Below are 24,807 nucleotides of genomic sequence, written 5' to 3'. Positions count from 1 at the left end.
TTCTTGCTGCAATGGACAAAAATCTGTATCTGGTAAGTATATTTCTGGACTTACAGAAAGCGTTCGATTCTGTTAACCATAACCTACTGTTGACAAAACTACAACACTATGGATTAAGGGGTCAGACATATAAATGGCTTGAAAGTTATTTAAGTAATAGAAGCCAATATGTTCAATTTAAAAACCAGACCTCGGAATGCAAAACTGTTGTATGTGGAATTCCCCAGGGTTCCGTAAGTGGCCCTAAACTTTTTATATTATTTATTAATGATATATTTGAGGCTTCCAAATACATGAATTTTTTGTTGTTTGCTGATGACACAACTGTGTTCAAGACCGGGACAGTTTTAAATGAATTAATGACCATTGTTGAAAGGGAAATGACAGAATTAAAGAAATGGCTTGATTATAATAAATTGTTTTTAAATTGGGATAAGACAAATTATATGGTTTTTGGAAATAAGGGAAAACATGATTGTACTAGTTTAGTTATTCAGGATGTAAATATTGAAAGTGTTTCAGAAATTACATTTTTGGGAATTACCCTAGACAGCAAACTTAGCTGGAAGCCTCATATCGATCATATCAAATGTAAAGTTAGTAAAAATATCAGTATTCTTTATAACGTTAAACACGTATTGGATGAAGCTTCATTACAGCTTCTATACTCAACCTTAATTGTTCCATATTTAACATACTGTACCGAAGTGTGGGATAATGCATGCACCAGTTATACAGAAAGGCTGTTCTTACTTCAGAAGAAAGCAATAAGAATTGTGACTCAAAAAGGTTTACGAGACCACACCAATAAACTGTTTTTAAAATTACAGACCTTGAAATTGAATGATTTGGTCAAATTTAAAATAATACAAATTATGTGGAGAGTGAAAAATAATTTGGTGCCAATACATATTCTAAACAAATTTTCTTTCTTGTAATTGGGATCAGTTTATGGAATTCTTTGGACATTTGGTTCAAAAATCATGTAACATGGAATGTTCAATTAAAAAAATGTATTAAAAAAATTTACTTGGAAAATATGAAGGCAGTGAAATATAAGAACCAGTGTTTGACAAATTTGAAATTGTCAGTTATTTATATGTGAAGTAATATTGACATATATATAAAAAAATTGTAAAAAATAATAATAAAAATAAAAATAAAAACGGCGAGCCATCTGGTCAGTGCCAGATCAGATTATTGAAAAAAGGGGCAGGAAATTATAAGACTATGTCTTCTTCATGCTCCTATTCAGCATTAAATGTTTGTTGTGGATGTGATTTTTTTGTTATGTTTGTAATAACTTCATGGCTGAATAAAAAAGAACTTGAACTTGAAATTTAAATTGAAATGCCTACACTGCCAAGCATCTGAAGACCACAAGGAGACTAAGGCAGGACATGCTCCTTCTGGATCTGGTAAAGATTCCGATTCCGAAGCTGCTGATTTTTATTTGAAGATTATATTGACGTGAACTTCTGAAATATTGCATCTTGTTAGTGACTTTATTTAGGCCTGGATTCATGATTTATTTGTTAAGGCTTTGTCATTTTATGCTCACATGTAGTAATAGCACCATATTATACACAATACTTAGTCAAATATTTGCTGATTATTCACTACACTGCTACCATCATTGTAAACAGCATGTGTGCTTACATTTTACTATTACAGTTCCTTTAAAATTGCAACACACAATTAATAACTTGTCAAGCATTAATTTATCTGCACACTCTAATCTTTTTCTGGTGCTCCTTGGTGGTCATCTCTGCTCTTTTCCTTTGTAGATTCTTTCACCACCTGAGCAATGAGCAAAAGAATCAATCAGATATATGCTACATATGTTACACATGTACAATTGAGAAAAACAAAGGCAAACAAGCTATAACTTTAAACAATGAGAATAATGAGTGATGGAGCACTTTTGCACTGGTCAATTTATTGTTAAAGGAGCTCGGATGTGTGTTTTAGTGAGACTGGAATCAAAATGTCTCACCTCTCCATCACGAATCTCAACAGTCTTGATTAGGACTTTCTTTCCAGGTCCAGTATCAGAAAAACGACCATAATCTGTTTAAAGACATCACACATCAGATACTTTAAAAACGTTACACATGGACACATGTAAAAGGATATGAAATAAAATGAGAGGAGACATGGAAACAATTGTTTACCCCTTGTCTCTGTCCATTATTATTATCATGAGTAACTACAGTAGCAAACAAAAGTTAACTCATTTTTTTGGAACAGATTCCATTTCAGACATGTGACCTTCTACACAAAGGAATAGTTCACCCAACATACAGCTCCAGTGTTATTAATCATGTCTTCCAAAGTAATCTACTTGGTTTTAGGTGAGAACTACTTTAGATTATATTTTAATCAAAAGTTTTGAATTAGTTCTTGTTTGTTTGATGTCACATACATTGAAATATAATATAAATATAAATATAAATATAATTCCTGTAGCGAATCAAGGCTTTTTTATAAGAAAAATAACCATATTTAAAACGTAATAACCAATGTAATGTAGCTTGCGCTCACTGTTGTACACAGAATCAGCTCCGGGTTGATGACGTATGGAGGTCGGCGTAGTGCATGCGCCACTCAGAAATAATGAACGCAGAAGCGTAGGGGAGAGATCAAAACAAAACAACGGTCACTAATTAGAAGTACAAAATGAGGATTTGTAAAGAAGAATGACGGAGGATTTCGATATAAGCCAAGAGGAGACTTTTCCTTTCCTAAAAGTAAGGAAACTTTGGTTCCTTTGATCCTGTAAACAAACGTCAGTTTTCACAAGACTCACTGGCACATTTGAAACACTGACTTCAAATGTCATCAGCCCGGATCTGCGTCCGTGTACATCTTTTGGCTCAAGCAACATTAAAGTTATTATAATGTTTTAGATATGGTTATTTAACAGGAGGCCTTTGTTCACCCCCTGGAGACATCTGAGACACTTTTTTTTATAGATGGGCACTTTTATTGAACCTCCTTTGGACTCAACCAGTGTTGGGCAAGTTACTCTGAAAATGTAATCAAATTTCTGATTACTGGTTACTCCTTTTAAAAGTAATCACGTTACTGTTCTGATTACTTTATTTCAAAAGTAATTAGTTACATTACTAGTTACATTACTTTTTTCTCTATGAAATTTTTGAAATCCCAGCATACACGCTCCCAATAATATTTGTTATTAAAGCATCAACATTCACAGAACACTGTTATTTTTAACTAAAGCAGGCTGCTGCTGCGTGCATGGTTTGGCAGAATGCAAGCAAAGAGCACTGCATTTATAATCTCTAAAAGACATCTCAGTTCATCGCAATCTCACAAATTTCTGTATTAACACAATAAATATATGCATAATTACCGGTAATATTTCATAATGCCTACAATTCTTGTGTTATTATGAGAGGAAATGTGAGCATGCAAATTTCAGCACTGCATTGCTCAACGCTGCAAACACGTGTTATAGCCTAAATAGAAACTCTGCATACATTGCGCCTGCTAATCGTTTATATTTTATATTAATTCATGTTGCTTTTGTGCAACAGATGAATAACAATTTATTTGTTTTAAATATTTTATGTTTAGATATTTCTATTTTACTGGAGTCCCGTGAATCATTTTATTCTCCCGAATCCCGCACACACACGACTCTCTGCACTCGTCTATCAAGTCTTGTCCCATGTGCTGCACCCTGTTGTGTCGGGTCTCGTGGGAAAAGGTCTCTAATCCACTGGCACTTGACTTGACAGTGTGTGTGCTACATCCTTTTTACAATCTCTAGATTATAAAACACTGCTTTCTGTCAGCAATGTGACGCGGCAGTAATGTATAGAGACCAAAGATAATTTTTAATATAACTCTGACGGGATTCATCTGAAAGAATAAAGTCATATAAACCTAGGAGGACTTGAGGATGACTAATTTCTGGACTAATTTTCATTTTTGAAATTAGTCACTTCCTGTTTGTTGTTGGCGGCTGTACTGCGTTTGAGCTCCGTCACTATATTCTTTTCATTGACTATTTTTAACTTAAAACTCAATTTTATACATCATCGTTTCCGTCTATATAACGTGTGAATATATCCTCTATCGTATTCTACAACAAAAACAATCAGAGCGCCTCGCTATCACTAGTTTTATTTTGATCTCCCGGGTCCGCTATTAGCTTTTAGCCCGTTAGCATCAGCAAGCGTGGTTGCTGCTAACTGCGCTTACATTGCTAATACTCTATTCATACACATTACCACTGCTGTACTCACTGTTACTTGCTTTAATGGCGGGTGAATGTCTCCACTCTGTGCAGCTCGAGGCCGTGGGGAAGCAGATTCGCGACCTGGAGGAAAGGCAGGCCCAGCTGAGAGAGCGGAAAGCCGCGCTGGAATCATCCCAGGCTGACGCTCACAAGTCCGGGGTAACGTTAAGTATACAGCGTGCTGCTAACAGTCCCACCACGTCTACTCCGTGTGTTTCTCTGCACAGGCCCGGTACACCCAGGACGCGATCTTCCCAGATGTCCTTCACTGCGACGCCGGGACACCACGGACCCTGGGTGCATCCACAGCGGAGGATGCGAGCCGGGTCCCGGGCAACGACCTCTCCCCCTCCTGCCTTCGACATCTCCATCTGGAACCGCTTCGCTCCCCTCCACGAGACAGGACGCGACGCTGTGATCATCATAGACTCCATCGTCCGACACGTAAGTGCTACGTTAGCCGAAGGGAAAGTGCACACTCATTGTTTGCCTGGTGCTCGTGTTCTCGATGTTTCTAGGCATATACCCGCGATCCTGAAGGCCGACGAGAGCCCCAGAGCGGTCGTGCTTCACGCCGGGGTTAACGACACCACGCTGCGGCAGACGGAGACGCTGAAGAGGGACTTCAGCAGCCTGATCGAGACGGTTCGCAGTAGGGATGCGCGTTTTCCACAAATATCACATTCGAATATTTGAGCTCACAAAAAATTAATATTCGAATATTCGTTTATTTAAATTAAATTTAATGAGTCAGACGTTATTTTTCAGCAAAATTTGTTTTCGTCATTTAAAACAAGCTTACAATAAGCTTGAACATTACACATCGTGTTTTGTAGCTGAAAACCTTTAACAATGCGTGCAAACAACAAAAGTACAGATTAAAAGCAAAAAAAAAAAAAAAGTGACCAAAGAAAAAACGTAAAGCAGCCTGCAGCAATTAGGCTATTGTACAGAATGTAGCTTACACTTAACTTTTAAACTGTCAGCTAATCTTTTTTGCTTTTTTTCTATTGTTTCAAATGTTCTTGTTAAGAAATACGGGCATGTAAACATGATTGGGGGAAAGTCGGCTCCTTAGTCTGTTAACAATAAGGCCGGCCGTGGAGAAAACGCGCTCTGACGATACAGACGTTGGCGGGACTCACAAATAACGGTGTGCTAAGCAAATACGTTTTGTGAAGCGCTTCGTGTTTTGGTTTCACCACTGAATGGGATCCTCATCTGGAGGGATACATGGCTCCAGCAAGAACTGTTCCCACTCGTCTCGGCTGGACTCTCTGTAATCATCGCTGAAAAACTGGTTCAGCCTTTTCCGACGAGTGGGCATTGCATCTTCTTCATCGTGGCGACTGCATCCGCACCACTCGCATCAAGGAAAATGTTCTGATAATGTTCAAAAAAGTTTTTTTTTTCTTACTTCCCTCATGTTTTCATCGAGAAACCTGAGATGTTTGTGCCGAGGGTCTAGGGCAGACGCGAGAAGAGGAGTTTTCACTGCATTCTCCAAGTTAGTGGTGTTTATTCGTTGCTTGAGAGATGCCGCAACAATGTTCTTGGATCACTTTCTGTGATTCTCCACGGCATATTTCAAGTACTGTAGAAGACTGCAGTTCTTTTAGGGGGCGTTCACATATCGCGTCTTTTGCATGCTCAAGTTCGTTATTTCCAATGTAGGCGCGTGGTATGTGCGAGAATTATGAGAATTATTCCATTATGAGAATGGAAGCGACGCGGTCGCGATGCGCACGCGGTGTGACGCGGTCCAGTTTTTTCCAGGCGCGTCCGCACAGCATCGAGTTAAAAACATCTCAACTTTCAGAATGCCACAAGCGCACCGCAGGTCTTGTGACAAGAACTAAACATTCAGCTTCATCCTTTCCTGTAACAACGTTGAAAGCTCAGCCAAGATGAAGGAACAGCTGATCATAGCTATATATGGATTGGCATTTTGAAATAAATTTAGTAGCAGAGCTACTGAAAGCGATTTTTTTTTGTGCTGCAAATCCATTTATCCTTTGCTGAAATTTCCGCGTGTTCATGGAGAGAACGCGTCGCCTCAGGAGCGCCTCTGCCTGAGCGCTTTGGAAAGAAGGAGAAAGCGGCACGCATAGATTTGATTATTCTCTCCACGCGTTATTAGGCGCTATATGTGAATGGCCCCTTAATCATTCATTAATTATTTTTTGCTTGCATACACCTTCAAATATGCCGTGGATAATCACAGAAAGTGACCGAATTGGTTTATTGTAAACTTTTTTTTTTTTTTCGAATATCATTTTTATTTATCGAATAATTAGAGCAGAACCAATATTAGAATGTTCGACTATCCGTGCACACCCCTAGTTCGCAGCACGAAGCCCGCGGCGATGATCGTCGTGTCAGGACCACTGCCCACGTATCGACGAGGACACAAAAGGTTCAGTAGACTTTTTGCTTTAAATGAATGGTTGTTGTCATGGTGTAAAGAACAGAAACTGCTATTTGTTAATAACTGGAATCTTTTCTGGGAGCGTCCTAGGCTGTTTCGCGATGATGGATTACACCCCAGCATAGTCGGAGCAGAACTCCTCTCGACAACATCTCCAGGACACTTCGCTCCATGTGACTAGTAAGACAATTCTCTAATAACTATTATGATGAGTTTTGTTCCACCCGCTTAAATTATAAAAGTACTTGCGCTGTAAAAACTATTAAGACTGTGTCTGTTCCCCGAATAGTGAGGTCAAAATATAATGTAGGATCTAGAAAAAATCTTATCGTAATTTAACCAGAAAAATTTAAAGTAAATGAACAAAAACAATTTTTAAAGTTTGGGCTCATAAATATTAAATCACTCACACCCAAAGCAGTTATTGTAAATGAAATGATCACAGAAAATAGTTTTGATGTACTCTGCTTGACTGAAACCTGGCTAAAACCAAATGATTATTTTGGTCTAAATGAGTCTACTCCACCGAACTACTGTTATAAGCATGAGCCCCGTCAGACTGGTCATGGCGGAGGTGTTGCAACAATATATAGTGATATTCTCAATGTTACCCAGAAAACAGGATACAGGTTTAACTCTTTTGAAATACTTCTGCTAAATGTTACACTGTCAGACATGCAAAAGAAATCTAATGTATCTCTTGCTCTGGCTACTGTGTATAGACCACCAGGGCCATTTACAGAATTCCTAAAAGAATTTGCAGATTTCCTCTCAGACCTTTTGGTTACCGTTGATAAAGCGCTAATCATCTGAGATTTAATATTCACGTTGATAATGCAAATGATGCATTAGGACTTGCGTTTACTGACCTAATAAACTCCTTTGGAGTCAAGCAAAATGTCACCGGGCCCACTCATCGTTTTAATCATACACTAGATTTAATTATATCGCATGGAATTGATCTTACTGCTATAGATGTTGTACCCCAAAGTGATGATATTTCAGACCATTTCCTTGTATCGTGCCTGCTGCGTATTACTGATATTAACTATATGTCTCAGCGTTACCGTCTGGGCAGAACTATTGTTCCAGCCACCAAAGAAAGATTCACAAATAACCTGCCTGATCTATCTCAACTGCTATTTGTACCCAAAAATACACATGAATTAGACGAAATTACTGACAACATGGGCACTATTTTCTCTAATACATTAGAAGCTGTTGCCCCCATCAAATTGAAAAAGGTTAGAGAAAAACGTACCGTGCCATGGTATAACAGTAACACTCACTCTCTCAAGAAATTAACTCATAGTCTTGAACGCAAATGGAGAAAAACTAACTTGGAAGTTTTTAGAATTGCATGGAAAAACAGTATGTCCAGCTATAGACAGAGTCTAAAAACTGCTAGGGCAGAGCATATCCACAAACTCATTGAAAATAACCAAAACAATCCAAGGTTTTTATTTAGCACAGTGGCTAAGTTAACAAATTACCAGACGCCACCTGATTCAAATATTCCACCAACGTTAAATATTAATGACTTTATGAATTTCTTCACTGATGAGATAGATAACATTAGAAATACAATAGCGAATTTAGATTCTACAGCGTCTAACACTTCAGTTTCATCCATCGCACCCAAAGATAAACTGCAGTGGTTTACAAATATAAGACAGGAAGAGCTAAATAAACTTATCACTGTATCTAAACCAACAACATGTTTATTAGATCCTGTACCCACTAAATTACTAAAAGAGCTGTTACCTGTAGCCAAAGAACCGCTTCTCAATATCATTAACTCGTCGTTATCTTTAGGTCACGTCCCAAAACCATTCAAGCTGGCGGTTATCAAGCCTCTTATTAAGAAACCAAAACTAGATCCTAGTGTACTGGCAAATTATAGGCCTATTTCAAATCTTCCATTTATGTCTAAAATTTTAGAAAAAGTTGTGTCTGCTCAATTGAGCACCTCCCTGCATAAAAATGATCTGTATGAAGAATTTCAGTCAGGTTTTAGGCCCCACCATAGCACAGAAACTGCACTTGTTAAAATTACAAATGGCCTGCTCCTTGCGTCAGATCAAGGCTGCACCTCATTTCTAGTCTTACTTGATCTTAGTGCTGCGTTCGACACCATAGATCATGACATACTCATAGATCGATTACAAAACTATACAGGTATTCAAGGGCAGGCTCTAAGATGTTTTAGATCCTACCTGTCCGATCGCTACCATTTTGTTTACTTAAATGGGGTGTCATCTCATTTATCATCAGTAAAATATGGAGTGCCACAAGGATCCGTCCTAGGTCCCATTCTATTTTCAATATACATGTTGCCCCTTGGTAATATTATTAGAAAATACGGAATTAGCTTCCACTGTTATGCTGATGATACTCAGCTATATATCTCAACGAGACCAGATGAAACTTCCCAATTATCTAAGCTAACAGAGTGTGTTAAAAATGTAAAAGATTGGATGACAAATAATCTTCTCCAATTAAATTCGGATAAGACAGAGATATTAATTATTGGACCAAAAAACACTACACAGATTCTTGTAGATTACAATCTGCAGCTAGACGGATGTACTGTTACTTCCTCTACAGTCAAAAATCTGGGTGTTATATTAGACAGCAATTTGTCTTTTGAAAATCATATTTCCAATGTTACAAAAACTGCATTCTTCCATCTTAGAAACATTGCCAATCTACGAAACATGTTATCTGTTTCTGATGCAGAAAAGCTAGTTCATGCATTCATGACCTCTAGACTGGACTATTGTAATGCACTTCTAGGTGGTTGTCCTGCTTCGTCAATAAACAAGCTACAGGTAGTCCAAAATGCAGCAGCTAGAGTCCTTACGAGGTCAAGAAAATATGATCATATTACCCCAATTTTACAGTCTCTGCACTGGCTACCTATTAAGTTCCGTATCAGTTACAAATTATCATTACTTACCTTTAAGGCCCTAAATGGTTTAGCTCCTGCGTACCTAACTAGCCTTCTACCACGCTACAACCCATCACGCACCGTAAGGTCACAAAACGCTGGACTTTTGGTAGTTCCTAGGATAGTAAAGTCCACTAAAGGAGGTAGAGCTTTCTCACATTTGGCTCCCAAACTCTGGAATAGCCTTCCTGATAATGTTCGGGGTTCAGACACACTCTCTCTGTTTAAATCTAGATTAAAAACACATCTCTTTCGCCAAGCATACGAGTAATGTATCTTTTAAATTGTGAGTGTAGTTGCATCTGATCAAATGTGCATTTTTATTCTTTAGCTTGGGTTAAACTAATTTTACTTTGTTGGATCAGCAGCTATGCTAATGATGTCTCTATTTTGTTTCTATGTTTTGCCACGGGATTTACATCCCGTGGTAACTAGGATTTACACAAGCTCCAGTCTGGATCCAGAACACCTGAGAAGAGATGATGCTGACCCTCAGAGGACCCCAGATGATGCTAACCTTGAATCAACAAACAGAACTAACAATTATTGCTACATATGTGACTGCATCATATAATAACTATTAATTAATAATATTGATAGTTCATCATCTAGCTGACTACGTCTTCTATTATTATTTTTATTTTTTTATTTTTTCTAAAATCCTGTCAAACGTGCACAAACTACTAGCTACTACTAAATATTGTAGAAACATAATTTTCTGTAAAGTTGCTTTGTAATGATTTGTATTGTAAAAAGCGCTATACAAATAAACTTGAATTGAATTGAATTGAATTTTGGGTGACCTAACCCTTAAAAAAACATTAATTCAAAAGGGTTTGCTTGGCTAGTATATGTGTGTGATTTTACAATTTTGAGTGAACTATTCCTTGAACACCTTCAACCATTCCATCCTTGCTTTAATGTTTTAAAAATAATTATGTTTATTATGTTATATGTTATGGTAGACTCACCACCACTGTATCCACTCATTGAAGGCATTTTCATGATAGGAACCACGATTCTGAAAGGTGCAGTTTGAAGGTCATCGGTTGGACAAAACAAATACTTTACACACAGAAATGTGTTAAAGTGGCTCAATGGCATAACTCTCACCGGTTTTCCTCTCCCTCCAGAAGTTTCCTGTAGGTGGCAATCTCAATATCTAGGGCCATCTTAACGTTGAGCAGATCCTGGTATTCCCGCAGGTGGTGTGACATCTCCTCCTTCAGGTGCTGTATCTCGTCTTCTAGACGGGACACCGAATGTTGGTAGTTCCCAGCCTCTGCAGCAAACTGTTCTTCCATTTCTCGCATCTGCCTCAGCAAAGCCTCATTCTATCATCACAAACACATACAATTTTCTAAATAAGGGAATATCATAAATGTATATTGTTTTACATGACAGCAGCAATACACAAAATCTGAGCAAGAACTTGCATCAACTAGACAGTTTATATTTCAATTAACGCGTAAGAAGTGAAACACCTGAATCAATTTCTATTTTTTTATCCAAAGCTTTAGGCAGCTTGAAAAGAAAGATGCATAAAACACTTTATTATATGTAAGTACAGTGCTCTTGAGAGAATCAATATCGCAGTTCTGGGCTTGAATTTGTCTCCTCAGGTCATTGGTCTCTTGCTTAGCCTGTCTCATGGCCTCAGCATTGCGCTTGGCTGAATCAGTCAGGTCAGCAAACTAACAGAGAAAACACAGAGATGATCATTAAGTTTTACAGTATTTTATCAGTGTATTATTAATAACTCACAGTGGCTCTTGGTGATGTCAACTCACCTTGGACTTGTACCACTCCTCAGATTCCTGCATGTTTTTGGTGGCGATACTCTCATACTGAGCTCTAATGTCTCGTAGAGCTCCAGTAAGATCAGGGCGGCTGGACGTCTCCATCTCCTCCATCTTCATCTGCTGACTCTGAACACTCACCTGTACATCCTGAATTTCCTGCACATTTAAAATACACAATTATTTTTAATGCTTGCATGTACATGCCATGCTATTTTGTAAGAATAAGGGTTTCTCACAATAAAAATAATAATAATAATACTTTCATAAAAGCAAGTTTCAATGTATTCCTCTTAGGTCTTAAACACTGAGTACAGGTCAGAAACTGGACATGTCCACTGGCTGGACCCAACTGACCCTGTAAATACACTTTAAACCTACAATAAGAGCCTATACTTTCAGTGAAAACTTTTTTACTTACATATTGTTAGTTTATACTGATAATTACACAGAAAGGTATATTTGTCTTATAATTGTACTTAATCTTTTGATCTTTTGACGTATTTGAAATACATTTATTTCATACTAAGTATTCTACAAATACATTAACATATTTACATACATAATAAAAATACCGAGAAATTGTACTTTTAATATACTAAATACTTAAAGTCTGCTAAATTGGAACATCTAATTTTGTATTTAATGCACTTTAATTGTGCAGACGTGGTGGTGAAGTCCAACTATAGACGTACTAAAGTATATTTGATTGTGTATGCTTCAGATACAATTTAAATATCTTGCATTTAAAGACAGATATTATTCAAAAGATCCTCATCAATAGTGACATTAAAACACATTTTAGGCTTAATATTAAGAAATGTGCAATGTGCAAGTAGTATTGCAAATAAATGTTAATTATAATTTTTATATCATTAAGTCTAAAGTGATATTTCAGTAAATATGTTAACAGATATTAATTATACTTAGAAGAAAAGCTGCATGGTCTGATTAAAGCCTGGATAATGGCTGAAATAATGTCACATGTATTTTAACCAATTAAGTTGGATTATAGCAAAAGTGAGTGTTGCAACTTTTCTAAATGACTTGACTTTTTATTTTATTTTTTTGTTGCACCTCCTCCTCGGTTGGCAGAGCACCTCTTTTTTTACAGCAATTTTTGTATGACTGTACTTAGCATGAAATAAATGTATTTTAAATATAATACTTTTTTACTAGGAACAGTTCACCCAAAATTTAAGAATCTGTCACCTTTAACTCGCCCTCAAATTGTTCCAAAGAATGTATTTCTTCTTTTGAACATAAAAGAAAATATTTTGATAGTGAATGGGAAAAAAATACTATGGAAGTCACTGGGGACCAGAAATTGATTAGCAGAAGAACAAAACTCGCTGAGATTTCAAATGATGTGAGGGTAAGTGATGAGAGAATATTCATTTTTGGATGAACTATCCCTTGTAAAAAAGTACTTGGCTACTGATAAGCTACTGATGGATTAACCTATTACATACTATTTTTTCCCCACAGAAATACTGGCTTCTTTAAGGTAATGCAGAAGCATACAGGTGCATCTCAATAAGTTAGAATGTTGTGGAAAAGTTCATTTATTTCAGTAATTTAACTCAAATTGTAAAACTTGTGTATAAAATAAATTCAATGCACACAGACTGAAGTATTTTAAGTCTCTGGTTCTTTTAATTGTGTAAAAATTCTTTTTAAAAACTCCTTTGCCCATGAAGATAGACGGTGACTTGTCTTTGTACATGAATATCACCGGTGACTTGACTTGACTCTGGAAGGTCAACGGTGACTAGCCCTGACTCTGGAGGGTCAACGGGAATCTGACTCGACTCTGGAGGGTCAACGGGAACCTGACTCGACTCTGGAGGGTCAACGGGAACCTGACTCGACTCTGGAGGGTCAACGGGAACCTGACTCGACTCTGGAGGGTCAACGGGAACCTGACTCGACTCTGGAGGGTCAACGGGAACCTGACTCGAATTTTGAGGGTCAATGGGAACCTGACTCGACTCTGGAGGGTCAACGGGAACCTGACTCAACTCTGGAAGGTCAACGGGAACCTGACTTCAACCGTGGCTTTCATCCTGTGCAGAGGCGCTGGACAAGCAGCCATCTTGTGCCATGAATCTTGGGCCGTGGCGCTGGGCCGGCGGCCATCTTGGGCAGTGGCGCTGGGCCGGTGGTCATCTTGGGCAGTGGCGCTGGGCCGGTGGCCATCTTGTGCTGTGGCGCTGGGCTGGCGGCCATCTTGGGCAGTGGTGCTGAGCTGGCGGCCATCTTGTGCTGTGGTGCCGGGCTGGCGGCCATCTTGCGTCTTGACGCTTGGCTGGCGGTCATCTTGCATCGTGGCGCTGGGCTGGCGACCACCCTGGGCAGCGGCGCTGGGCTGGCGGCCATCTTGTGCAGCGGCGCTGGCTCGGCAGACGTGCACCTCCTCTCCCCTCTCCGTCGGCAATGGCGAGACGGCGGCTCCGATCTGTCCCTCACGAGCCCAGGGTCGAAGGGGGGCCATGGTGGAGAGTGATGCCGGACCTCCTCTCCACCACTCACTCCTCTGCCGCTCGGTGGCTGGGGAAGAAACATTAAAAAAAATACCGCTGGATCTTAGCATGATGGAGTCCTTCTGTGACGATCGTGACCCAGTGAAACACAGGGAGAGAAAGATCCAATTGCAGGTATGTTTTTATTGGGGTTATCCAAATCGTAATCCAAACAAGCCGGGGTCAAAACCAGAAACAATCCAAATAAACAAACAAGGAAGGGACAGGAAGGGAACAGGAACGAACAGAGGAACAGGAACTCGGAATGCGAGGAACTCGGGAGATGAGAAGACTGGGTACGGCAGGAAACGGAAGGAAAGGACTCCATGCAGACAACAGGAAAAGACTGGTAAATATAGGGAGGCTAATGACTAATAAGTGAAGACACCTGGTGCAATTAACAGGAGTGCAATTACTGTGATGAAGGGACAAGGCTAGTGGGAATTGTAGTGCCTACGGTGAGGTGCCTAAGGGGAAGTGAGCCCACTAGTGGACACCCCAGGGAAACAGAGACCAGACAGCGTGACACGTTGTCTGTGGTTCAGGAGTGGCTTAACAAGAGGAATACAACAACTGTAGCTAAATCTCTTGACACGCCTGTGTGTGGTGGCTCTTGATGCCTTGACCCCAGCCTCTGTCCATTTCTTGTGAAATTTACTCAAAATCATGAATCGATTTTGCTTGACAATCCTCATAAGGCTGTGGTTCTCTCGGTTGCTTTCTGTTAACATGCTTGGATACAGCACTCTGTGAACAGTCAGCTTCTTTGGCAATGAATGTTTGTGGCTTACCCCCCTTGTGAAGAGTGTCAATGATTGTCTTCTGGACAACTGTCAGATCAGCAGTCTTCCCCATGATTGTGTAGCCTAGTGAACCAAACTGACAGACCATTTTGAAGGCTCAGGAAACCTTAGCGAGTGTTTTGAGTTGATTAGCTGATTGACATGTCACCATATTCTAATTTGTTGAGATCGTGAATTGGTGGGTTTTTGTTAAATGTAAGCCAAAATCATCACAATTAAAAGAACCAAAGACTTAAACTACTTCAGTCTGTGTGCACTGAATTGTATTTAATATACCAGTTTCACAATTTGAGTTGAATTACTGAAATAAATGAACTTTTCCACAGCATTCTAATTTATTGAGATGCACCTGTAGATACTATCACTATAAACATACAGTACATGTTTATCGTAACAATTCAGCTTTGATATAGATTTGGGATAGAACAGAGTAAAAACGATGTCTGCACCATATTTTTTCAGCATAGACAGGAATTACAGTAGATTTTCACATTTACCAATTAATTATTTCTTAATTTAATATTTGTGTCTCACCTCATCATGCATCTTTTTGAGGAACTCAATCTCATCCATCAGAGACTCAATCTTTCTCTCCAGTTCCAAACGAGCAATTGTAGCATTATCCACATCCTTTAAGTACACACATTAAGATTAATACTACTGTTATATATGGTTTATATATATATATATATATATATATATATATATATAAATGTAACATTGTATTTTAGAGTGCTGCAGGGAGGATGTAATAAAGAACCTCAGAGACAGCATTGAGTGGAAATATACAGTATGTTTTAAAATTCTTTCCATCTCATTACCTTACGAAAGAGGGTTAAATTATTCTCAGCTTCCTGTCTTTTCTGCATCTCTTCACTTAACCTGCACATAAATATAGGAAAATAAAAGTCAACTTCAATAAAAATCAAGGTTTAATACCTTTACCCAGAATAAGACAAAATGTAATTATACATTAGTATGCTCTTAGAATCATGTAATCCATCTTGTATTTAATACTGGGATGGGTGAGAGAGGGTCCTTAAAGACCCTATGTCTGAAGTGAAGGTTGTAATATAAATATAAAATATTATCTGGCAGAAACTCAGAGAAGTGATTAGCTTAAAAGCATCTGAGATTAGATTAGTGCCGGTTGGGTGAAATGTTCCTATTGCAAATGTAATAATCTATTACAGTATGCTTTATCGCTATTATAATATATTGCTCACAGAAAAAAAGAAGAATCACAACATGCATTAAATGTAAAACTGTTTTCACTACAAACCAGTGTGTACATAAATAAGACAATCTGCAATATCAAGCAGCAAAAGCTGACTAGCAATCCGATCTTGCATTCCAGATGAAACTGTGTTAAACCATCTGGTTGTTTAAACCAAATCTGTATATTTTGCTCCTCCCAAAATATTAAAATAATAAACATGTGAGAGGGTGTTCTAAGCTATATGACATGACAGCTGGATATGACAGAGTTAATAACTGAGTAACTGAGTAGCTGCCGCAAATGAAACTGAAAGTATGATATGATATGATATGATATACATGATATGATATGTAAAGATTGATAGTCTGAATGCACTGTAAGTCGCTTTGGATAAAAGCGTCTGCTAAATGCATAAATTTAATTAATTTAAAGTAAGCCGCAGATGCTCAACACACAAGCATTCTCATTAAAGTAGTTAGACTAACCTATATTTATATATTTCAAGTGCTGATGCTGCTCTCTCTCCTCCCAGACAGCAAGCAGTGTTGGCCCAAAGTTCACGTGGGCCAGATGTGGGCCAAATCTGGGCCAACACTATGTTGCTGTCTGGGCTGTAGCGGTCTATGATCTTAAAATTAGCTTATGATGAATTAAAATGCAGTGCAAATCTTTCATTGACGTGAACTCCGTTAAATTTGCATATAGTGCGGGATTTTAAAATGGGATCCTTTTTACAGAGACACATTAATGTGGCCAGGTGTAAATGGAACAGTAATTGTGTGTTGCTCAGAGACGCGAGTCTGTTCTGTTGTGGCTGTTTTTTGGAGCAAAAACATGTCTAAAATGTAAGTCACTTATAAATACACTTGTGACTTAATTGAGAACTTTATTGAATTTTTCTTATTTTTTATATTTTTATACAACTGCATACCACTGTGAGTGTTGAACAACATATCACAGTCATGTCAATATTTGAGAAAAAAATACAATTCTCACTACCTCAAAAGAGGGTGGCCACAAAATGAGCATGGTGAGGAAAAAAATGAATAATCTATGGTACACTGTAAAAAATAAAATCTGTGACATTTACAGTAAAATACCAGCAGCGGTGGTTGCCACAACTTCACCATTAAAAATATTGTAGCAGTATTTTAGGTTTTACAGACTTCCCTTAAATTCACAATAAAAAAACTGTATTTCATTAACTGATTATTAACTGTAATGTTAATAAACCACACTGTAAAAAGATATTGTGATTTTAACAGTAAAAGACTGTAAAACTGCTACGTTAAAAACCTGTTATGTATTGTATGTTTCCATACAATATACGGTGAATAACTGTAATTACATTTACTGTTAAAAATGTAAAAAAAAAAGTGAAAAAGAAAATTTACAGTGAAAAAAATGTAAATTGACACTCCCAGAATTCCCTGCCTGATACACTATTAAGAAGTGCCCACCCTTGCAAATGTTATCTTAGGGAGCTATTTCTACCTCATCTAATCCTTAAATTTCATTTTATAACAACGTAATGCATAGGTTACTTAGGTTAATATTTTTGTGTTGAATGAAATTAAATAAATAAGATCTATCTATGAATTTAAACTTAAATTGATGTCCATTACCTATTAATTAATGTTTTAAGACAATGTCACTCTATACAAATGTATGTTTTACACAGTTTTGTCTCTTTTTTGAGGATTCCTCCCGTTCCTAGTCAGAGAAAACGTCCCTGCTTGGAAATCCTTTTATTATCATAACCGAGGCACAGCCATATGCGCACAGTAGCATATGAAACGATGTCCTCATATAGACTGAATACAGGCTGTGTGTGTGTATTGAGCATTAGTTGTATAAATGCCTCATCCATTAGACACAGTCGAACTGCATTAGAGATGATGACGAGGATGATGATGATGATGGGAGGGTCCCTGCTGCAGTTTCTTCGTCTCTCTTACTTTAATTTGCTGCCACGCCCATATAACATGAACATCATTACGTAGACATGCTGTTATTGTCAAAGATATAATATTAATTTATTCAACCATAATTACCTCTGAAGTGGTATCTGCAAAATTTCCCCCACTAAATCAATCAACTTTTCTTTTGTCCTCTGTATCAAAATAAACATATTTTCTATAAACATAGGATTCCATCCTGAATAAACTGAAAATAATCTATATTCAGTTCAGTTCAATAACCGTATAACAATACAATATGTATATCACGTATAACAATACAATATGTATTGTTATAGCCTCATTATAACTGGAGTCCACAGACATTTCTAATGTCTAACTTTGGCACATTTTGTATAACACAAAATAACATGTTTTGAACAATGTTAAAAACGAAGGTTTGGAATGACATGAAGATAAATACGTAATGAACACTAATATACTGGCCTGTGTCAAACAGTTTAAAGGTCAGAAAACTTAAAAAATAAATAAATAAATAGATAAATAAATTAACAATGCATATAATATAAGATTTAACAATATAATATACAAATTATTAAAATATTTTCTTAAAGGACTTATTTGTAATTTGTAATCTATCCCATACAAGCATACACCAGCACACGCACCTTTGCTTGAGCAGAGCCACATCTTCGGCCAGGTTATCTCTCTCCAGCTGCATCTGGTCTCGGTCTTTGCCCATCAGTTCCAGGTGTCTGCGCAGCTCTCTCATCTCCTGCTGGCACAGCTCATTGATGCGGCCTGATGGCCCTTGCTGCTGGTCCTTATACTGACCCAGCTCCAGAATCAGCTTCGAGTTCTGCTGCTCTAAATACCGCACCTTCTCTATGAAGCTGGCAAAGCGGTCATTGAGATGCTGTAGTTCTCTTTTCTCATTGCTGCGTGTGGCAAGAAACTCCTGATTGATGGCCCCTGCTAGTGAGAAGTCCAATTTATCATAAGAGAGACGGGGGGCCGGAGCACTGGAGCGGCTCCTGACGTCCACAGAGCGGGTGGGAATAGAGGAGGAGATGTAGCGGCCCCCTATGTGACTGGACACAGGGCTATAGACAGGCGTCCCGAAAGTGCGATGGTGAGAGGTGCGAAATGTCGAGTGACTCATGGTTTTGCCTCTAATCGTTGTTTAAATCTTTTATTTAATGATTTACCTAGTGTATCTTCCTCTTTGTCTGGTCTTTTTGTCTCTAGCAGTTTTGATCAAAGCTGAGTCACAACAGGATGTGAGACTGCGGCTTTTATGGATGATGCTGGTCAGTTTATCTGAGCTCCACCCAGCCCAGCCCATTCCCAGTCCCCAAAGCCCCTGATCTCACCATCTTTCATGTATCTATCATTCATCCTTACAGTCACTCCCTGCAACAGCTCTATGTTTAATTTATATTGTTAATGGGACTGAAAGAATTGTCATTTTTAAACTGTGGAAGTAAAATGAAATGCAAAAGTGCAAAAATGAATCTCCTAAATATCTATTGATCCCAGAACTTGCCATAACATCTACATCAAGACTTTCCATTGGGCTAGAAGTATAGGACAGAAAAAAATAAAGATAGAGAAAGATCTAACTGGTCAAAAATGTTTTAGAAAGAAAGACCTTTCTGGTTGAAATGCTGCTCTTACTTATGATAAAAAAGTTTCTGGTGCTTTAATTTCAGTTTATAAAACATCTAGCTTTGTGAATAACTCGGCCATTAATAAATAGTTCAATGACTCACTCATTAAGACTATGTATGGATGGATAGATAGATAGCATTACCACTAAATACCATTTCAGATGCAGCTTCAGATGCAAAGATGACCTTTGTTGATACTGAATTCATTTGACAGGTAACAACCTATGGTGTCTTACACTGTCACAAAAAATATTGTACCTTTAGGGTTTCAACAGCTTGTCACTGAGACAGTACCCTTAATGATTATTAATCTGTACCCTTGAGGTGATACATTTTAGGGGCAAATAAGGTACAAAGATGTCCCTGTATGGGTAGAGCCCCAGTGACAAATTGTTGTACCCCTAAATATACAATTTTACCTTTTGAAAAGGTACCGCCCCAGTGAACATTTTTTATGTTATTTATGTTTTTATGTACACCTATACACCTATATAATTTATACATAGCTTTCATTTTTTAAGTCATCATCACTGAAATATACAGTAGACTATAATCAAGCATATTTTCAAGGAAACACTTGGCATCCATAAAATAAGAATTCTGTGTGTGCCAGTGTGTTTGTGTATATGTATATTATCATTATTGATGCTGAGACAATTAATGTGACATCTTGCCGAAAAAAACAGGCTCTTTTAGATATCTTTCTTTCATTGTCTTTACATACAGTCATGGCCAAAAATATTGGCACCTTTGGTAGATATAATCAAAGGCAGCTGTGAAAATTAATCTGTGTTGTTAATCCTTTTGATCTTTTTTTTTTTTAATCACAAAATTTTAACCTTTTATTGGATAATAAGAATTTAAAATGGGGGGAAATATCATTATGAAATAAATGCTTTTCTCAAATACATGTTGGACACAATTATTGGCACACCTAGAAATTCTTATGAGAAAAATATCTCTGAAGTATATTCCCATTCATGTTCACAATTTTGAGCACTCCAGAGTGATTATGAACATGAAAGTATCCAGTAATGGTTTTCTGTTCCACAGAAATATAAATAGGAGGGAAAACAAAGCCTGAATTCCCCTAATCATCCATTACAATGAGCGAAAACAAAATAATATATTTCTGATGTGCAGCAAAAGATAATTGAGCTTCACAAATAAGTAATGTGGCTTTAAGAAAAGAGTTTGAGCAGTGAAAATTCCCATTTCCACACTCAGGGCAATAATTAAGAATTTCCAATCAACATAAAATATTATGAATCTGCCTGGAAGAGGACGTATGTCTATATCGTCCTAATGCATGGTGAGGAGGAGACTTTGAGTGGCCAAAGACTCTCCAAGGACCACAGCTGGAGAATTGCAGAAAAAAGTTAAATCTCGGGGTCAGAAAACCAGCAAACAATCAAGATGGGTTTGGTGCACGGAGGTATAAAAAGCACCCCATGTGTACAATGTAATATACTGCAGTATTTTTGATACTGGACATCTGGACATCTTGTTTAGATACATGGCATCATGGTTTCTATCAAATACCAGCAGATAAAAAATCTAAAAGTTACTGATTCTGTTAGAAATCTTATAATCGGCCATGTTTGGATCTTCCAACCATACAATAATCCAAACACAAACCTTAAAAACAACACAAAAATGGGTCACTGAGCACAAAACCAAGCCTGTGCTATATGGCCATTTCAGTTCCCTGACCTGAACCCTATAGACAAGGAGTGTGGAAAACTGAAGGAAGAAGCACCATCATGGAGCTGTGAATCTGAAGGCTCTGGAGTGATTCTGGATGATGGAATGGTCTCTGATCTCTTGTCAGGTGTTCTCTAACCTCATCAGACATTATATCAGAAAATATAGAGCCGTTAAACTGGCAAATGGAGGTTTCAAAAAGTATTGAATAAAAGGGTGCTGTTAATTGTGGCCAATGTGTATTAGAGAAAAACATCTTTCATGATCATATTTACCCCCATTTTAAATTCTCATTTTCCAATGAAAGGTTAGATTTTTGTGATAAAAAAAAAATTAAAAGATCAAAAAAATTAATAATGCAGATAATTTCTCTACCTAAAGGAGGTAAAGCTTTCTCACATTTGGCTCCCAAACTCTGGAATAGCCTTCCTGATAATGTTCGGGGTTCAGACACACTCTCTCTGTTTAAATCTAGATTAAAAACACATCTCTTTCGCCAAGCATTCGAATAATGTATCTCTTAAATTGTGAGTGTAGTTGCATCTGCATTTTTATTCTTTAGCTTGGGTTAAACTAATTTTACTTTGTTGGATCAGCAGCTATGCTAATGATGTCTCTATTTTGTTTCTATGTTTTGCCACGGGATGTAAAGCTCCAGTCTGGATCCAGAACACCTGAGAAGAGATGATGCTGACCCTCAGAGGACCCCAGATGATGCTAACCGTGAATCAACAAACAGAACTAACAATTATTGCTACATGTGTGACTGCATCCTATAATTACTATTAATTAATAATATTAATAATGTTCATCGTCTAGCTGACTACGTCTTGTATTATTATTATTATTTTTTATTTTTTCTAAAATCCTGTCAAACGTGCACAAACTACTAGCTACTACTAAATATTGTAGAAACATAATTTTCTGTAAAGTTGCTTTGTAACGATTTGTATTGTAAAAAGCGCTATACAAATAAACTTGAATTGAATTGAATACATTTTCACACCCTTTTTTGATCATATTTACCAAAGGTGCCGATATTTTTGGCCATGACTATAATTAATTGTTACCACCTAACACATTTAATTGGAGTTTCTAAGTAAAGTCTGTGAGAAACTTAAAGTTAATTAAGTCAGCATCAAAAACATTATATAAATGGATAATGGGAATGTTTATAATATTCTAAAATTATTCTAAATTTAAATTGTAAAAATGTCAAATTTGTCTGTTATGTGCATTTACAATAGTATAAATAAATAAATAAATAAATAAAAATGTGCATTTTTATTTGGAAACAGAAATATTTGTGATTCACAAAAGCTTTACATTTAACTAACAATAAGAGCAAAAAAAGTCTTAATGTCAAGCTTTTGTGAATCACAAATATTTCTGTTTAGATAAAGGAAAAGATCAAGGAAAAACTGACTTCTCATAATGCCTTGAAACTGCAGGAATAAAGGTCAATGTATTGTTGATGTTGCCTGTATTTTATTTTGTTTAAAAAGTGATCAAGAGCATATGAATGATTATTTTAAGCTTTTTATTGAGACACAGAATATCCACATTAAGCTTTCATTATAATATTTGTCAGCAAATTAAACAAAAATTCAAACTAACATAAGATTTTGTGCATATAACTTCTAACACATTAAAAACTGTCTCACTGCATTGCAAAAAACATTTTATTTCTTTAGACATAAGCATCTTTCAGTTTGGCAAGTTCTGCACTGAATATTGAATGAAGCAGCTTTCTCTCATTGAGAGAGAAGGTTTTAAGCAGATTTGGGCTAGATTTCACTTCATTTGAACAGAAGCAGTATTTCAACATTACTGGTCTTAGAAACCTGTAAACTAACAATCTTGAGCATTGGAGCTCTAACACCAGGTAGGTAGACTATTTTGCCAGCTGCCATTTTTTAAGCTTGTGATATTTTCGGTCTAGAGACTACCTGCTATATTAATTTTAATTCTGAAAATCTAAAACTCCTCTCCCTCCTCTTCTCCTTCTCCCTCGACTGAATCTACACCCACCTCCTCATAATCTTTCTCCAGGGCTGCCATGTCTTCTCGAGCCTCAGAGAACTCTCCCTCCTCCATACCTTCACCTACTGTACGTACCAGTGCACAAAGGCACGCTTAGCGTACATCAGATCGAACTTTTGATCAAGTCTGGCCCAAGCCTCCGCGATAGCAGTGGTGTTGCTTAGCTTGCACACTCGCTGCTCCTTGGCCAAATCACCACCAGGTACAACGGTGGGGGGCTGATAGTTGATACCAACCTTGAAACCAGTTGGACACCAGTCCACACACTGAATGCTGCACTTGGTCTTTATGGTGGCAATAGCAGCATTTACATCTTTAGGTACAACATCACCAAGGTACAACAAGCAGCAAGCCATGTACTTGCCGTGACGTGGGTCACATTTGACCATCTGACTACACGGCTCAAAGCAAGCATTAGTGATCTCAGCCACTGAGAGCTGCTCATGGTAAGCTTTCTCAGCAGAGATCACAGGAGCATAAGTTACTAAAGGAAAATGGATACGTGGATACGGCACCAAGTTGGTCTGAAACTCAGTTAAGTCAACATTCAGGGCACCATCAAATCTCAGGGAGGCAGTAATGGAGGACACAATTTGGCTGATAAGCCTATTAAGGTTGGTGTAGGTGGGACGCTCGATATCAAGGTTTCTACGGCAGATGTCATAGATGGCCTCATTGTCAACCATGAAAGCACAGTCTGAGTGCTCGAGGGTGGTGTGGGTGGTAAGAATGGAGTTCTAGGGCTCCACCACAGCAGTAGACACCTGTGGAGCCGGGTAGATGGAGAACTCAAGCTTGGACTTCTTTCCATAATCAACTGAAAGGCGCTCCATCAGTAAAGAGGTGAAACCAGAACCAGTTCCTCCTCCAAAGCTGTGGAACACCAAGAAGCCCTGAAGTCCAGTGCACTGGTCAGCCTATGAAGAGTGCAATGGAAAGAAACAATAATTAAATTGTATCTAATATTAAGTTAAAACAAATGCTGAAAGAAAACAGGCTGACTGTAATTACAAGGATGTCTCACCAGTTTGCGAATCCTGTCAAGAACAAGATCAATGATCTCTTTGCCAATAGTGTAATGGCCACGAGCGTAGTTGTTAGCTGCAACCTCCTTTCCGGTGATCAGCTACTCACGGTGGAAAAGTTGAAGGTAAGTTCTGGTGCAAACCTCATCTGAACAGCAAAAACAGAGTTTGGAAAGAATGAAAGCTGTGAAGCTTTTTTACTTACCATAAAAGACTGGTAATCATGTGATTACTAACCAATCACAGTTGGCTCCAGATCTATAAACACTGCCCTGGGAACATGCTTGCCAGCTCCAGTCTCACTGAAAAAAAGTGTTGAAGGAGTCATCCCCTCCACCAATGGTCTTATCACTGGGCATCTGTCCATGCGGCTGAATCCCATGCTCATGGCAGTAAAGTTCCCAGCAGGCATTGCCAATCTGGACGCCTGCTTGACCCACATGAATCGAAATACAATC

The 24,807-nt window shown here is 37.9% G+C and overlaps 1 protein-coding gene and 1 pseudogene across 1 annotated transcript; both read right to left on the bottom strand.

Annotated features, from left to right (window-relative positions):
* Positions 1–1,494: 1,494 nt before the first annotated feature.
* LOC132119227 (plasticin-like) lies at positions 1,495–19,212 on the bottom strand. The gene is made up of 9 exons (XM_059529024.1): positions 18,576–19,212; positions 15,591–15,651; positions 15,304–15,399; positions 11,436–11,603; positions 11,214–11,339; positions 10,759–10,979; positions 10,617–10,666; positions 1,997–2,070; positions 1,495–1,800 (listed from the first exon to the last, which is right to left on the bottom strand). Exons 1-9 carry the CDS (start codon positions 19,067–19,069, stop codon positions 1,735–1,737), a joined length of 1,356 nt encoding a protein of 451 aa, XP_059385007.1. The 5' UTR covers positions 19,070–19,212; the 3' UTR covers positions 1,495–1,734.
* Positions 19,213–23,258: 4,046 nt separating this feature from the next.
* On the bottom strand, positions 23,259–24,807 carry LOC132118947 (tubulin alpha-1B chain-like; annotated as a pseudogene).

This window comes from Carassius carassius, chromosome 38 (assembly GCF_963082965.1).
Source record: "Carassius carassius chromosome 38, fCarCar2.1, whole genome shotgun sequence".
NCBI lineage: Eukaryota > Metazoa > Chordata > Actinopteri > Cypriniformes > Cyprinidae > Carassius > Carassius carassius.
Note: the sequence above shows the minus strand (reverse complement) of the source record. Positions and strands in the feature narration are given on the sequence as shown.

What these genes read in the sequence shown, in the direction of transcription:
- LOC132119227 (XM_059529024.1), bottom strand. Translation starts at nt 19,069, where the DNA reads ATGAGTCACTCGACATTTCGCACCTCTCACCATCGCACTTTCGGGACG. An exon ending in CTGGAGGGAGAGGAAAACCG is followed by an intron (nt 10,667 to 10,758) that starts GTGAGAGTTATG and finishes TGCACCTTTCAG; the next exon opens with AATCGTGGTTCCTATCATGA. An exon ending in TTGAGATTCGTGATGGAGAG is followed by an intron (nt 1,801 to 1,996) that starts GTGAGACATTTT and finishes CTCATTGCTCAG; the next exon opens with GTGGTGAAAGAATCTACAAA.